The 14,677-nt window shown below is 42.4% G+C and overlaps 1 protein-coding gene across 3 annotated transcripts in view; it reads right to left on the bottom strand.

The window, feature by feature from the left end:
- ABHD2 (abhydrolase domain containing 2, acylglycerol lipase) overlaps nucleotides 1–14,677 on the bottom strand; it is a 37,217-nt gene that overhangs the window by 5,554 nt on the left and 16,986 nt on the right. For all 3 annotated transcript variants that reach the window (XM_071754328.1, XM_071754331.1, XM_071754329.1), the window contains exons 4-10: nucleotides 11,426–11,601; nucleotides 9,805–9,972; nucleotides 8,114–8,297; nucleotides 4,800–4,892; nucleotides 3,033–3,146; nucleotides 1,731–1,800; nucleotides 796–880 (exon numbers count right to left, since the gene is read on the bottom strand). In XM_071754328.1, coding sequence (XP_071610429.1) covers nucleotides 796–880; nucleotides 1,731–1,800; nucleotides 3,033–3,146; nucleotides 4,800–4,892; nucleotides 8,114–8,297; nucleotides 9,805–9,972; nucleotides 11,426–11,601 — 890 coding nt within the window. The remainder of the gene's footprint in view (nucleotides 1–795; nucleotides 881–1,730; nucleotides 1,801–3,032; nucleotides 3,147–4,799; nucleotides 4,893–8,113; nucleotides 8,298–9,804; nucleotides 9,973–11,425; nucleotides 11,602–14,677) is intronic.

The following is a 14,677-nucleotide window of genomic DNA, read 5'->3' as shown; positions in this document are numbered from 1 at the left end:
CAGAAGGTTAGTATCTTGGAGCTGAGAATGAAACACACTTATGATAATCAACTTGTACCTTGGCATAGCATCTGAACCAAAGGAGCAATCATGTGTAGGAAGCAGAAAGGTACTGACAAAGGTCATGGCTACTCTGAAGTCCAAACCTAACTGCTTCACAGAACAGGACAGTCTGTAGAAACAAATCCAGGCCAATACAAGGATGCCCAAGAAATACTGCTGGCTGGGCCCTTCTGGCAATACCTGTATTGCAATCATGATTCTTCTTTAACAAATAAAGATCTCTAACTCACACCTGGAACCAGGACTGTTATTCTGCACTAAGCTCTGACAGTACATCAGCCACCTTGCTCCAGGTATAGTGAGAAAACCCCCATTCTTACTTCTGTCTGGAAGCAGCTGCAGATAAGTTCTCTGCTCACAGCTTACAACCAGGAAAAGAATGAGCCCTGCGTCCCTCCCTGTGCACTTCTACCTGTGTGACAAAGCAGCAGTCAGCTCCCTCTTCTGAGCTTCAAAGGGTCATTTGGGTTGTTTTTTTATTGGCTCAGGATAGACAGCTCACAGAACTTACAAGGAAGAGATCTCAGCTAGGATAACCTTAGTTAGCCTTGTTAGTTCTACTGAATGGCAATTTAAAAAAGCTTAGCACACCTTCCACAGGATTACAGGATTACAGTTACAGGATTGACTTACAGAAGCAAGTCAAACTGGCTTGAAATAATGGATCGTGATGTGGTAAGGAAGCTGCAGGTGCACAAATATGCACAGATGGAGCAAACTGCTTCAACATACCTGAGAGAGCTCTTGGAATTGATAGAAGACTCTCGTGCACAAGAGGGTCATCAGCAGCATTAACCAACAGAAGAGGAACATAGATCTGCATCAAACATGGCAGAAAAGGAAAAAAACAATAAAATGTTAGTACCTAAATTTCAGTCTACAAACTGCAAAAGTATCTTAGCTTAACTCAAATAAGACCCCTTGTTTCAGAATTCTCTGTACCTGGAGAAGCATCAAAAGCAGAGAGTAGAAATTTAAGACTGGTGACTTTTCACCAATGGAATACTTTACAGACCTGGATTTTTTCTTTTCTACAACTCAGTTGTATGAAAGGGCAAGGGGTGCATCAGAGCAAATAACGACTGAGTCACAGATGTTCCCCATTCTCAGAATTCAAATAGCCACACCCTTTTTTGTTCTGTATTGCTTTGTACATCAGGCAGCTAGTGCCAGCTCTGTTATAGACACCTTGGTTGAAGTCCAGGAAACTCCCTTGGAACATATTCATCCTCTGCCTCAGCAGATCAAGAAGGATTTTTACCTTCCAGTTCCACTTCTGCAAAACTTTGGTCTGATAAGCACCAGTCTACCAGAGAATATAATTTTTTCCACAGTATCTAGTAAGTATTCCTTGAAACTGCAGGTTATATGCCACCATCCATTTCCCACCTTATCCTCATACACTCACAGGATACAGCTGAATGCATGACTTTATCTAGATCATTTGGGTGCTACTACCTGTGTGAGTTACAAGCTTTTGAGAGCCCAGAGCATTTAGCCCCAGTATTAGAGGCAGCAAAAACTGAAATCTTACTCCAGCATCTGATAATTTCTGGACAGCCCAGCTAAGACAACTGTGTCTGGGTACTAACAACAGAAACCACAGTGCATTTTCTCTCCAATAAAAACATGAAGGTACAAGAGAAGTCTCTATTGCAAGAGCTTACCTTGTGCAAATAATGCAGGCAGCTTTCTTTTTCATAATATTCCTTTAGGGAACTGTAGCCATGGAACTTCCTGAAACAGAGAAAATTGTCATTGCAATCATCTGTTCATGTGACTTGCTTTCAAGTGAGGACATATACGCAGAGATAGGAATGATACCTCAGTTTTCATAGATGATGTTTTTTTCTACCCAGTGTCTCTGCAAAACTCACTTCTGGCAGAGCATGCCTTTGTATTTTCTGTGCTTACTCAAACATTGTGATAGCATGGGCAAGTTAAACATGGAAGTTGAAGTGTAGGGAGCCTTCTGTTTACTTCTTTTAAAGTACCCCACTTCACTTAGATAATTGTACATATGGAACAAAAAGTTATGATTGCACTCATCTTTACCTAAAATCTTTCAAAATGCAAACCCACCACAGTTTATGAACCTCAAAACATACTGGACAAAAGAGCCTGACTACAAGCCACCCAGAATTCACTGTGGTTCCAGTTCTCCCCAAATCCTTTGCACTCTCCCCCAAACCAAGAGTTCAAACCTATACTTGAGTGTTTTATTTTGGCTTTTTTTTTTTTTTTTTACAGTCAGAGACAACCTAGCTATTGCCCCAAACTAGAAAGGCCTCAGGTATGACAGACAAGTAAGGAGATTTCCCTTAAAATGGATTTTAGCAAGCAGCCAGAAATATACCCAGTCTGCCAGAAGCATTATAGCTGTATAGTCAACAGTTTCCCATGTCATTTTGGAAAGGTGTCAGACTCTACACAACATGCCATGGTATGAACACTGCTACTGATAAAAGTGCTGTGCTCTTTTCAAGGACACAGACAGTAAGAAGCTACTGCTTAATAAAGCAGAAAGCTTAATTTAGATGTTAGTATGACAAGTAAAAGAGGGATTATCTCAGCCAAACCTAATGTTTATTGAGAAAGCAATAGTGGTTTTTTGGGGGAGAAAGTTTTTTCTAAAATCCAAGCAGGGTTAAGGACATTCACAAGTTGTTCTGAGCAAGTTCTGCCCTGTTTTTTGCTGGAGCTGGCCTCTTCCTACATTACTGAAGGCTGCAGATTCACATTTACTGAAAAACAAATGCCTCCTGCATGATTTTACAGAAGCTGTGACTGCCAATAATGTTTCTTTTTTCTGGTAAGTTTTATTCAGTATGAAGGCAATGAGAATTTGAGCTTGTCAGCACTGTATTTCAGTGGATTCCTATAGACAAAGCAAAGGGCATGCAGAGCAACTCTTGAAAGAGAAGGTACTTTGAGAGATCTATATAGGATCAGAGAATCACCCTTCATACCTCATAACATTATCATCAATCTGCATAAGGGATGTTGCTGTATAGAGTTTGCTCAGATCTGCATCTGACAGGTTTTGTGGTTTCTTCATGTTGTTATCTCCAAAAAGAACTTGCCTGAAAGAAGAACATCAAGAAAAACATCCAAATAACAGGAAAAGGGCAGCAAAGCCATTACCTGTTCAAGGGCAACTGAGTTTACCAAATCTAGCAAGGTAAGACTAGAAGTGGGCTACACACAAGGCTCTCTTGGGAACAGGGACAGCTTATTTGTTCACCTCCTACAGAAAATGGTGTTTTCCTGTTACACTGAAAAACTGGACAAGGAGTCTCTAAAAGAATCTGCCCATAACAGACAGCACTAGGGGTATTTGGAAGAGAGGCTGCATGTTAGAGGGAGGGTCCTTTGGCTTCAGACCAACCTGTGGGTGGCTCAGATGAGAGCACTAGCAGTCCTGGGCACGGCATCTCCTTCACCATCTGGTCCTAAAGTTCCCCCAGAAGACATTAAGATAACTCACACAGCAGCAACTACTTGGGGCATTACTTTAGCAGAAAGCTATTTATTATGGACACTTGTCATAATTAGTGATTGCCCTCAGGAGAGGATGTTCCTTTATGAGAACAAACTGCTCCCCTAACAAATAATATAAAAGCTGCAAGTTGGAAAGGAGTTTTAATTCCCTTTCAGAGGCAGCTGCAGGGCAGAGTAGGAGGCCAGGTTTGATGGGGGAATTGCCTTAGAGCACAAGTGATTATGAAAAGAGAGTTTACTTAACAGACTCTCCTTTGAGCCAGCGCTGATTTTCTTCTGGGTTATGAATTCAAATACATTTTAATGAGAACTTACCTAACTTCACATGTTAAATTTGGTCAAGTTGTCTAAATATTTGTCAATCTGGAATGAATCATGTGGATCATTCTACATGTCAGCTGCCCTAATTCCTTCTCCAAGTGTTTCATTTTGCACAGGAGTGTAAACAATAAACCAAAAGTTTGCCAGTGACATGTGCTCTTAATTGGAATTGTTCTTGGATATTCCCTTTTTCCCCTCAAGTCAGGCAACTTCAAATATACACAGATGAGGTACTTACACATTTACTGCCCTAGAAAGAACTACCCAGAAACTTGTGATGGAAGAAACAACACCACTGAACATGTCACTTGTTTAATAAACACATCCCTTTGAACATGAGAGCCACAGATCACAACAGCAGCACAGGGATCCTACAAGTACATTTGCACTCCAGGAAGAACAACACTGAAGTATTTTGCTAGCTACATGCTCTTTCTAGAGGAATAGCTAGAAGCCACAGCTAGTTTTGACTTTCTGCTTATTTGATAAGCAGCAGCCCCATACAGCAGATCTTGAAGATTAGTCCTACCTCAAGTAGGTGGCAGTGCAAGAGGCTCCTTGAATGGTAAATTCTTTGGCTAGAAGTGAAACAGATGCAGAATACTCCACTTTGAGGTCTAATTACAATGTTTTCCTGTGCACATCTTGTTTATTCATTAAGTTTCCTCAGAAGGCAGAAAAAGCAAGAAAGCCTGCTTTCTTCTAGTAAGATCACCAAAGCTTATTTGTGTATTTTACTGTATATGAATGAGATTGACATAGACTCCCCTTCTCTGTTGGTTCACCTAAAGGCCACCAAGAAAGGAACTGGTGCATAATCTTTCAGGAGTCCTATTTAAAAGGACTGAGAAGACAAATCCAATGTAGCAATTGACCCAATCAATACTGTCAGCTTAAGTGATGTACTTCAGTACCTGTGAGAAAGGATGATCTTCTTCATGTTGTCTGCCATGAGGAAGTTATAAAATCTTCTACAGTGATCCCACTGCATGAAGGTTTCCTGTGCCCTGGAAGAAACACATCACAGAACAATCAAAGCTGTTACAAAGATGTTAATAGAGATCTTGAAAGCTCTGTTCAACACACTGTAACATCTTTTGGCAGCCTAGAGGCTATGTAAACAAATCTGCAGGCCTCCCCTGCCCATGGCTTAACCTTTTCCAGGAAATTACTTCCACTTTGATGAAGTTTGGTAATATCAGAAAAGAGATCTCCAGTCTCCTTTTGCACAACACAATTAGCTGTTTTGATCAGAGCATTTAAGAGCCATCAATCAAGATCTGCAACACTGACAAGAGGATTTTAGTACCCTTTGCATGAGTTGAATGTAATTTACCTAATGAGACTACCAAAGAATGAACCAAAACCTGTTGCTGAACAAAGTGTTGTCTATTGTGCATATTAGCTCTGCAGGGGAAATAATTTGTGCAGATGTTTCCAATATGTACAGGCACTATTATTGTTCTAATTTTATTGGCAGTAGCTGCAGGAATAAATGCTGCTGCAAGTGGCATCTGAGTTGCAGTCTTTACCTCTTCTCAAAGCAGAAGAGTACTTCACAGCTTATCTGTTGTTAAAACAGAATTAACATCATCCAGACTTGGGTGAGCTTTGCATAGCATAGCAAAGCAGTGCTGGCAGGGTCATGGGCAGGTTACAGCTTTAACTCTGAGTAGGGTTTGCTGTTACTGAGGAAACACCATCTTTTACTGAGCAACCTAAGAATGCTGGGAGCAGTTTCAGCTACTGAAGTGCTCCTGCCATTTAAACATTAACAAACCATGACAACTGCAGTGCATTGAGCATGACCTCCCAAGCCACTGCCTGCAAGTCCTCTACCAGAGCAAAAGCAAGCTGTGTTTTATTGCAGTAAGCCATTTTTAAAAGAAAACTTTCTTATCTTTTTGTCTACCAAACACATTTATGCCAGGGTAGGAGAATGCAGGAAGACAGGAAGGTGTGCATTTTTTTTTCCCCACAGATTTTCCAAGCAAACCTGTTATTTAAAAATGTTTGAAGGTAAAGCTACTACATTTCCTTGCAGTTTCTGTGGTATACAATTGTACTCCTCACATGAAGAGCTGCAAGCACTGAAAAAAGGCAGCTTCTGGCATTTTGAGGCCTGCACAGGTCTCAACTGAGGACTCTCCCCTACAGCCTGTAGCTATGGTGAAGATGCATTCCACAAGATCAAGAAGCAGAATCAAGCCTGTGCAGGCAGAGATTAAGTAATAAGGAGACATGTCCCCCTTTAGCCTCAGGGAACAAATTCCCCAGATACAGTGCTAATTCATTAAAATAAAAGACTCATTCTTCTGGCAGATCCTAGTGTTGCTGCAACTTTATTATGCCCATCTGTGGGACTCCTGCTTAATGCTCTGGAAAGGCTTTCATATTTTAGGTTCCTGGCTCACCTTGCTCACCATCACTTTTTACCCTTTACTTTCTCAAGGTATTTGGGCAATAAAAGCTGTACAAGCTAATAAAAAGGAAAATGGAATTGTACACTAACTGGTCATGTCTACCTGGGTAATCCATTTTCTTGTAGCCCAGAGGGACAAGGCCAGTTATTTTAATCTACTAGACTAGCCATTAACCTGGAGGTGCTTTGTACCTCCCATTTCTAGAACCAGAGGCACAAAGCTCTCCCTGTCCTGCCTTTTGCTTAGCAGACATTTACTGATGTTGCTTTCCTCTAGTTCTTCAGCTAAATAGCATTTAAAGCAGAATTAGGTATTGGGTAAGGGAGGCACAGGATCTGAAAAGCCATTCTGCTGACTGCCCAGTAATGCACAACAGATGTTTCATGACTGGAGATTTGCTAGTAGATGTTTACCCAGCAGGTGGAGTCAAGAGCTCAATAATCCACACAACCCACTGAAGAACTTGCATGAAAAAGTCTGACAAGCAGCTGTTACTTTTCCACACAAATATCCAAGTACAGTATTGTTAAACAGGTTGTCCTTCCCATGCTGTTCTACCACCACATCATGACATACCACTGCAGAAATCGACTTCAGGAACAGCATTACTTGACATGTTGTTTTTGAGACGAGAAATACAGAATTGTGTAACTGCAGAATATGGAAGCAAGGATTTCATCCTTGCAAGCCCTGTCTGATGCATCTGAGGAGCTGGCTTCAAAAGGATACTCTGTGCTCCATGCCAGAACCCCAAGACAACAAAGAACATTTTGAAACACACACTCTGAAACTGTCTTTTCAGATTTTAAGGGTGGGAACTGCCTGGGGACCAAGCAGTAGATTACACTCTCCTAGTAGTAGTCCCATCTGATCTCAAAATCAATTAAGTGTGTTGGCATATTACTGAAGTGCTTTTAGTCACATTTAATGCTTCCAGAAAAGCCTCTTTCACTTCCAAGAGTTTCTCATACAAGGTGTCTTAAGACTGCTGAACATCTAACTATTCCCTACACAGGCAGATCAGCACCAAGAGAGAACCAGGCTGACAGGTCAAATTCCATAGCAAGCCCCTCACAGGGCTGCCATAGTGTCACCATTTTTATCTGCCCAATGGATCTTGGCTCAAGCCCCCTGACTTTAATGGCCCCTTTTGCCTTTCAGTTTCAGGGCTCAAAAGTGCAGTTAAGTTACTATAAAGTCAGCTACAGATTAATAGTTGTCTGTATATACAGACAGTGAAAACCGAAAGCAGTATCTTATCTGGTTACACTGTTCTTATTTTAATTAACTGTGTATACATGGGAAGTTAATGCACATCAGTGGACCACCGGTTTTCAAGCAGCAGTGCTATACCCAGGTCCCTCATAAGCAAATGGAAGTGCAAGCCTCAGCTGGGGAGCCATAGGTCAACATATAGGCAGCACCTAGAGCTGTAAGCCTCCTCCTCTTCACCTTCCAAATCGTGCACCCTAAGTTGCAAGTGCCTCTCCATCTCCTCAACAGTCCACAGCACTGTTGTGCTGATGAGTAGATGAAGGATGGAGAACATAGATCAGCAGTGTAAGAGCTGTGTGTCTCTTCCCAGCCTCCACAGGTAGGAGCTGCCACACACAGCTTATTTGTGGAAAAAAAACCAACACCCAAAGCATTGGCTGCTATTTTAGAAGGGTTCCCTCTCACAGGCTGCAGTCTGGCAGAGCAGTTCAAATGCAAGAGAAGCAAAACACTCTTCACCTCACCCTTCCAAAAGATCTGCCCTCTCCTGCACCCCCAGGAGACTGGTATGGAGAAGTCTTTAGACCTACCTCAGAGCACTGTACCCCTGGCACACGCTGACACAGCACAGGACTCGTTCCTGGTTGGCCTGGCTCTCTCCCACGTATTTGCAGACAATGTTTCCACCTAGGCTGAAGCCCACAACAACCAGCTGGGTCTGAGGGTAGGTCTTCTTTATGTAATTAACCATGGCACTAAATTCCCAGGTGCAACCTAAAAATAAGGACAAAGTCAAGTATCATCTTCTAACACATGCAGATTCCCACTTCAAGCTTCAGTTGCATGCTTTAAGTTCAGCTTCTCACCCTTTCTGACTTTCCAACAACCTAAGGGCTTTAAGAGCTCTGATTCACACGTGTTTCTTTAGCTGTTACGAGTCCTGTGGACCTTAGTTCATGGCTAGTTCTGTCAGAATGCCAAAGAAAGAAAGTCAACTTCCTTAGAAATCACGGCAACAGCTCATCTGACAATCCAAACGCTTCTTTCTAAAGCAGTTGTAAAAAAAGCCATCTAATAACTCAAGGTTTGACATTTCTATTTAACAACAGTACACATCATTACCTTCCTGAGGCAGTTACCCACTTCTGAACTCTAGTGGGGTGTCTGGAAAGCGGCCTGCTCCTTTGCTTTTGGCAATACTGTCATAGATCATTAAGAGGTAAGCACCTCTATTCAGATCTGTTCTGCTCTCAGCTAACACCCCCAGTTGTACCCCACAGGCTGCAGGCACTGAGGGATTCAGCATCTGGCAGTATTAAGGTCTTTGGTTTGGCAGATTTGAAGGTCTCCACACATGTAAAATCTGAGTACCTGCAGCCATTTCTCCTGCCTTTGAGATGGGAAAAAGATACATGAAGAGAAACAGCTGCAAAATTGATGGCATTGTACACTGGTATTAGCTATCTATGCACTTTAACTTGTAGATTTAAGACTGCAAACCACACAGGAGGCACCACATGAACAGAAACCTACAACTGACTCCTGACTTAACATACCTATAGATGTCTGCAGTAAAGAAGGACATGAGAGCTCAAGAGAACTCAGGAACGAGCAGATCAGGTCACAGGCAAAAAGGCCGTGTTCTACTATGATCACATTACTTACAAGCTGGAGTCATCCTCAGTAACAAGCCTTTTATTCCTTCTAATTTCTAGGTTAAGTATTACTTCCTTTTACTCAAGGAGGAAACCCCAAATCATGGAAGTTAAGCACTACCACTTAGCTTTACTGTCCTATTATTGAATTGCTGCTGTTCCCTGACATTTGTCACATCCAGGGACCAATTCTCATGTGTCCCTCATAGGACAGAAATATACTTTCTGGATAGGCTGGTAGAAACCCCTCTGTCTGTAGAATACTACATTTTACAAAGCCTCAGAAGTTGTGCTAACACTTCAGAGCCAGGTAGCCTCACATTCCACAAATGAGCTCACAGAACCAGAGTTGAAAGTGACCTCTGGAGATCTGACACTTCAGCATCTTACATGTGTAAGAGCTGAGAGAAGACAGAAGGAAAAGTGAATCCCAGTATTGGCCTCCTCACATCCTCACATGTAAGTTAGTTTAGTTCTTAAGTTCAGAAAGCAGTTAAACCAGAAAAAGAGTACAAAATTATCCTCATTCAGATACAGCCATTGTATTAATGCTGAAAGAGCCTGATCAAGCTCCAGAAACTCCCCAAGCTTGGGAAGTCAGTCCCCAGGTGCCATGAATTACCTACCATATGTGAACATTCGAGCAGAAGTGAGCTCAATGTTTGGTAAAGCTCCCAGGTGATTCAGGACAGCACATCTGTACCCATTTTTTTGGGCATAGTCAACAAAGGTGCGGATGTACTGCTTTTCACTGTGGTTAGCAATCCCAGGGCAGATCACCATCGTGACATCCTCTGTGCACAGAAAGAGAAGAAAGTTAAGTAAATGTCACTTCATGCAAATTAAGAAATTCAGAAGGTTTCCAATTCAGATCCGTGGGAAACCATCTACCAAGAGCAAGCTAAAAAATCCTACTAGTCTGCCAAAAATCTAGTATGGGACGGGAGACTAGCAGTTCCAGAGCTGCAGATGTGAAAAAGTAATTCATGTTACAGGAGATGAACAGTTTTCTAATTTCAGGAAAAGCTGCCCAAACAGTTCTACAGGCACTGCCTAGAGACCAAGAGTAAACTCTTGTCATTGAAGAATGTTTTTGACATTACATGTTCTGCCTTTTGACAGCCTGCTGTGACTAAGCATGTGGCAGCTCTGGAGCCCACTGCTCATGCATGCACCGAGCAGATTCCCTTACAGAACTGGGTGTAACAGAGGCCTTCAAAATGAAGCTTTGCTAAGCCCAGGCATTCTGATAGGCTGATACTGGCCATCATCCGCTCCGTGGCTAATCTAGAAGTATTTGATCTGCTGTCTGTTTAACAAGACATCATTGCATCAACTAAGAAAGTAATTGTTGTAATTTCAGTAAGGCACAGTAAATTACATTCAGGATTAGCACATGCACTTCAAATTAGCTATCAAACTCCTACATGCAAAGCTCCAGTGCTTAGCAGCTCTAGTCACTGAATTTTTGCCTCATTAGGAAAGCACTGCTCAGATACTCTTCAGTGATATATATATAACAGTAACTGTTCCAGTGCAGTGTTATACCACAAGGATCTCAACCATGAGAGCTGAGAACAGAACAAGCCCAAATGGGAGTCACAGGCTTACTGCAGGGGTAAATTGAACTTCTGAAGTCAAGTCAGAGGAACTCAGTGTTGCTGTTACCAGCAGTGAGTTTGAAAGCTGACATTCACTCTGAGTATACATACACAATGTTGTAAGGAATCACCATTATTTTCTACTTTTCATGGAGTTCTCTTCTTGTCTGGATCTCTTCCCTACTCCGTGCACATGGAGTTGGTTTTCATGCAGGTCCTGAAACATCTATTGTCCCTGAAGACTACCAAGAATATGATTTTAAGGGGGAGATAATGTCTAGTTTCTTTTCTAGAAGAACTTCATGCAGCTAGCCTCTGATCCCACAGCCTTAACAGGAAAAGTTTATCACCAGATTCTCTTTGCGAGTCTCTCACTTGAAACTGATTATGGAACATTTTTTCTGTTCCTTAACCCCCCACCTCCTGTTAATTTGTCAGGCAGGGTCTCTCCTGCTCTAACATACAGGTATACATGAAGATGGCCTCTCAGCCTCCACACATACTAACATTGCTAGGCAGGCTTTTTACATTGCCAGAACTGTACCTATGATTTCTAATAAACCAAGTAGCAGTGTTCATATCCATTCTCCCCTAGCACAGAACCAAGGTTTAGCAGCTCGAGGCAAGCAGCAGGTGTTGGACTGACCTCCAGTGCAGTGCTCAGACTGTGGCTCGAAGAGATCAAAGGTGGCAGTGGCTCCATCTGGCATCGTGAGGTACTTGCGAAGTCCATACGGATGCGGTGATCTCACTCTCCCCATTTTTCCATAAAGGGCAGTCTGGATATGTCCACTCTTTCCCCATATCAAGGGTGGAATGTACCTGAAGGACACAGTTATTTAATTGCTTATTCCTGCTGTACTAACAAGCCTTTGAGAACACATTAGCACTTCCATAATAAATCACCTCCTCGCCACCAAATATAGCAACAAATAGGAAATGTTTTTCTTCCTTTCTGACTGAACTAGCAGCACTGATCTGTGCAGCCTTACACAAGGGGAGAGACTGATAAGCTCTCAAAGCTGAGAAATCAGCACTGCTAGCTGCAGCAGAAGCCAAAATCCTGACATTCCTTTCTAGAGACTTTACCTGTCCAAATGCTTCGCAAGGCAGAGGCTTTGTGCATCAGTGACATTGGGACAGCACCCTGCCAGCCAAGCAAACTGACCCCTAAAACCTGTACAATGTAAATCTCATAACTGAGACACTGATGATTCCTGGGTTGAGCCACATGAACCTGTGTAAGCACTTGACTGTCCAAGCCAGTGGCAGAAACAACAAGCTTCTAGCAAGCTCTAGAAGACTGAAAGTCCAAAAGCTTGGTGGGTGAGACTATTTTACACAGAACTGCTTATATATTAAAGCTGTGTGCAGTTTTTCCTGGCCGTTAAAAAGGCAGTGGGAAAAAACTCAGCTATTTAGTAGGAGTTAAAGGCTTATTTATCAGGATTTTTTAGTACAAGAAAAGATGCAAGTCATTTAACAGAAGACATTTGCCCACATGGTGGTGGCATGGCAGTCACCTGGCTATTCCATAAAGGACAGACTAAGCCAATGCATTGAAAAAGATAGTTACATCAGTCCTTAACAGGAAAGCAGTAATGATTTGTTGTTCAGGATAACAGCAGTCCTAGGGAACGCACAATTAAGGAGCTACACAGAGCCAGAAGTCCAGAAGCAGCTTCAGAGCTGCTGACACTACCTTGGATCCTAAGAAATAACCAACTCCCTCCCCATTGTTTTTTTTCTAGGGGGTGTTTCCTGCAATTATTGTCTTTACAGCCTGAAATCACATGAAGCTGAAAGCCTGTTGTTTCAAGTTTTACCCTGTTCACTGCTTAAGCCCCTAAGCCACTAGAATGCAACAGAAACTTCACCTTTGTCCTCTGACACTACCAATTCACACAGCTGGGCCTTCTTCCCCACATCAGCTCTTGTGCTGTATCCACACCTGCCTGCTCTCCTGACACACTCCACAAAAATACCCTACTTCAGATGAAAATAAAAACTTGTTTAGCAAGAAAAGAGGAGCAGTATATGCTCTGTTCCCTCCTCCATCAGGGACACTTCTTGTGGTCAAGTGAACACAGTATCTCATTGTACAATTTGACTCAGTTTTTGCAAGTGAACTTCCCAAAAAGACCCAAAATAGGTTCTCATAGAAGGAGATACCACTTCAAGAGAAGATACAAGAGCTGCCAGCTGATGCTTATAACCTTGTAAATATGCCCTCAGTGCATCTGGAATTTGATCACTCAACTGTAAAGCTATTCAAAGAACCTGCATGAGGCTAATAACATTATCTATCTTTTATCAGCCCAGCATCTCTGCACTGGGAGATAAAAACTGCAGGAGGGTCCTGCCAGGCATACAGCCTGCCAACCACACACAGATTCCCAGCAATGATGGGGGCTGTATGGAATCATCTTCTGAAAATGCTGGTAGAGATTGAAAGTAGTCAGTGGATACAGTCTCATGATTCAGAAGAAACATGCATCAGAACAGTGCAGTCAGGGCAAACGGGGCTGCACAAGAAGAGATACAGATGGTTCTGCTGAAGTCACACACAGCTCATTGCAGAGAGTTTTGAACAGCAATTATTATGCCAGATGGAAGAGACACTGCTCTTCTAGCATAAGAAAAAAGCAGTTGGCTTTATCCCAGTTATTTAACCTTGCAACCAGTTCAGGTCAGCAGCCATACCCCACACTAGACAGCACTCTGCCTTTTTGTCTTCTTTCACACGAGTCCTTTGCAGATGAGGCTTGCTAGCAGATTTTTTTGAGGAGGGCTGTCAAATAAAACCTCTAGTGCAGCTCTTTTCTAAAAGACAAATACCAACATTTGTTCCGTGGTTTCTAATCTTAGGTTAAATGCAGTCACTGGAAAGTTTTCGTGATTCTGCTTCTGTACAGAGTTTTTCAGAGACCACCTCAGATAAAATCCAAAAAGTGTTATCCCACAGGGCTCTAAAAGGAAAGCAATTTCTCCAGCTACAACAGCCAACTTAGATCTCTGCAAGCTCCAACCAGCCCTTTCCTCATGTTTACCTACAGTTCAGTTTCCAGCTACAAGTCAGTCATCCAGTCGAATAGGTTCTGCAGCTGCAAAACACATACCACAAGACATTAGAGAGGAAATTGGAAGTCTTCAAAGCCTCACCACCAGTGCTGGAGTTTAAATGAAGACAAATGGCTTCAAGCATACTGCTTACCAAGAGTGCACCACTTACCACAGCCTGCTGCCTCAGGTCACAGATGGTTCATTTGGGAAAAACCCCCCAAACCTATCTTTAAATAACCTGACTGGAAGTCACCTGAAGTACTGATCTGCAGTAAGTCAAGCCTTTACACTGCTTTTGCATAGGCAAACAGCACATGAAGTTTCTTCGAGATGTCCATTAAGGACTAAAATCAAGGCAGGAGTTCCTGGTGACCCCATCCATTATGACCAACAAATGCTACCCATGTGATCCACTTTTCCATCTGAAAGCCAAAACTGTGTGAATTCCTAGGGACAAGGGTACTTTCACTGCTTGTTTCCTTTACAGTGCACACTCCAGTGTTTGAGTATCCTATAGACCAAGTGAAATGCTCATCAGTTAACTCAGTTGTTCAGGTATTACACTGCCTGCAGCAAAGATTTGCCAGCATTAAGTCTCTTTACACGCAGCTACAGTCTTCCAGATAAATATTCAAAGGTCAAGTTCCAGCAGGAATAATGTGCATAGGACAGTGCTCTGCAGCAGAGATTTGTTACTTAGTCACACTTTAGCATGTTAAGCACACTCCTGCAGTTTGCACTTAAAACAGTTAAAGTTCTGAAATAAGTGCAAGTGTTAGAGCAGCAGCTTGTTATCCCATGCATCTTTTATTCTATTGCCCACCAGCCTTTATCA

Source organism: Heliangelus exortis, chromosome 11 (genome assembly GCF_036169615.1).
Source record: "Heliangelus exortis chromosome 11, bHelExo1.hap1, whole genome shotgun sequence".
Classification (NCBI taxonomy): Eukaryota; Metazoa; Chordata; class Aves; order Apodiformes; family Trochilidae; genus Heliangelus; species Heliangelus exortis.
This window is presented reverse-complemented; position numbering and strand designations above follow the sequence as displayed.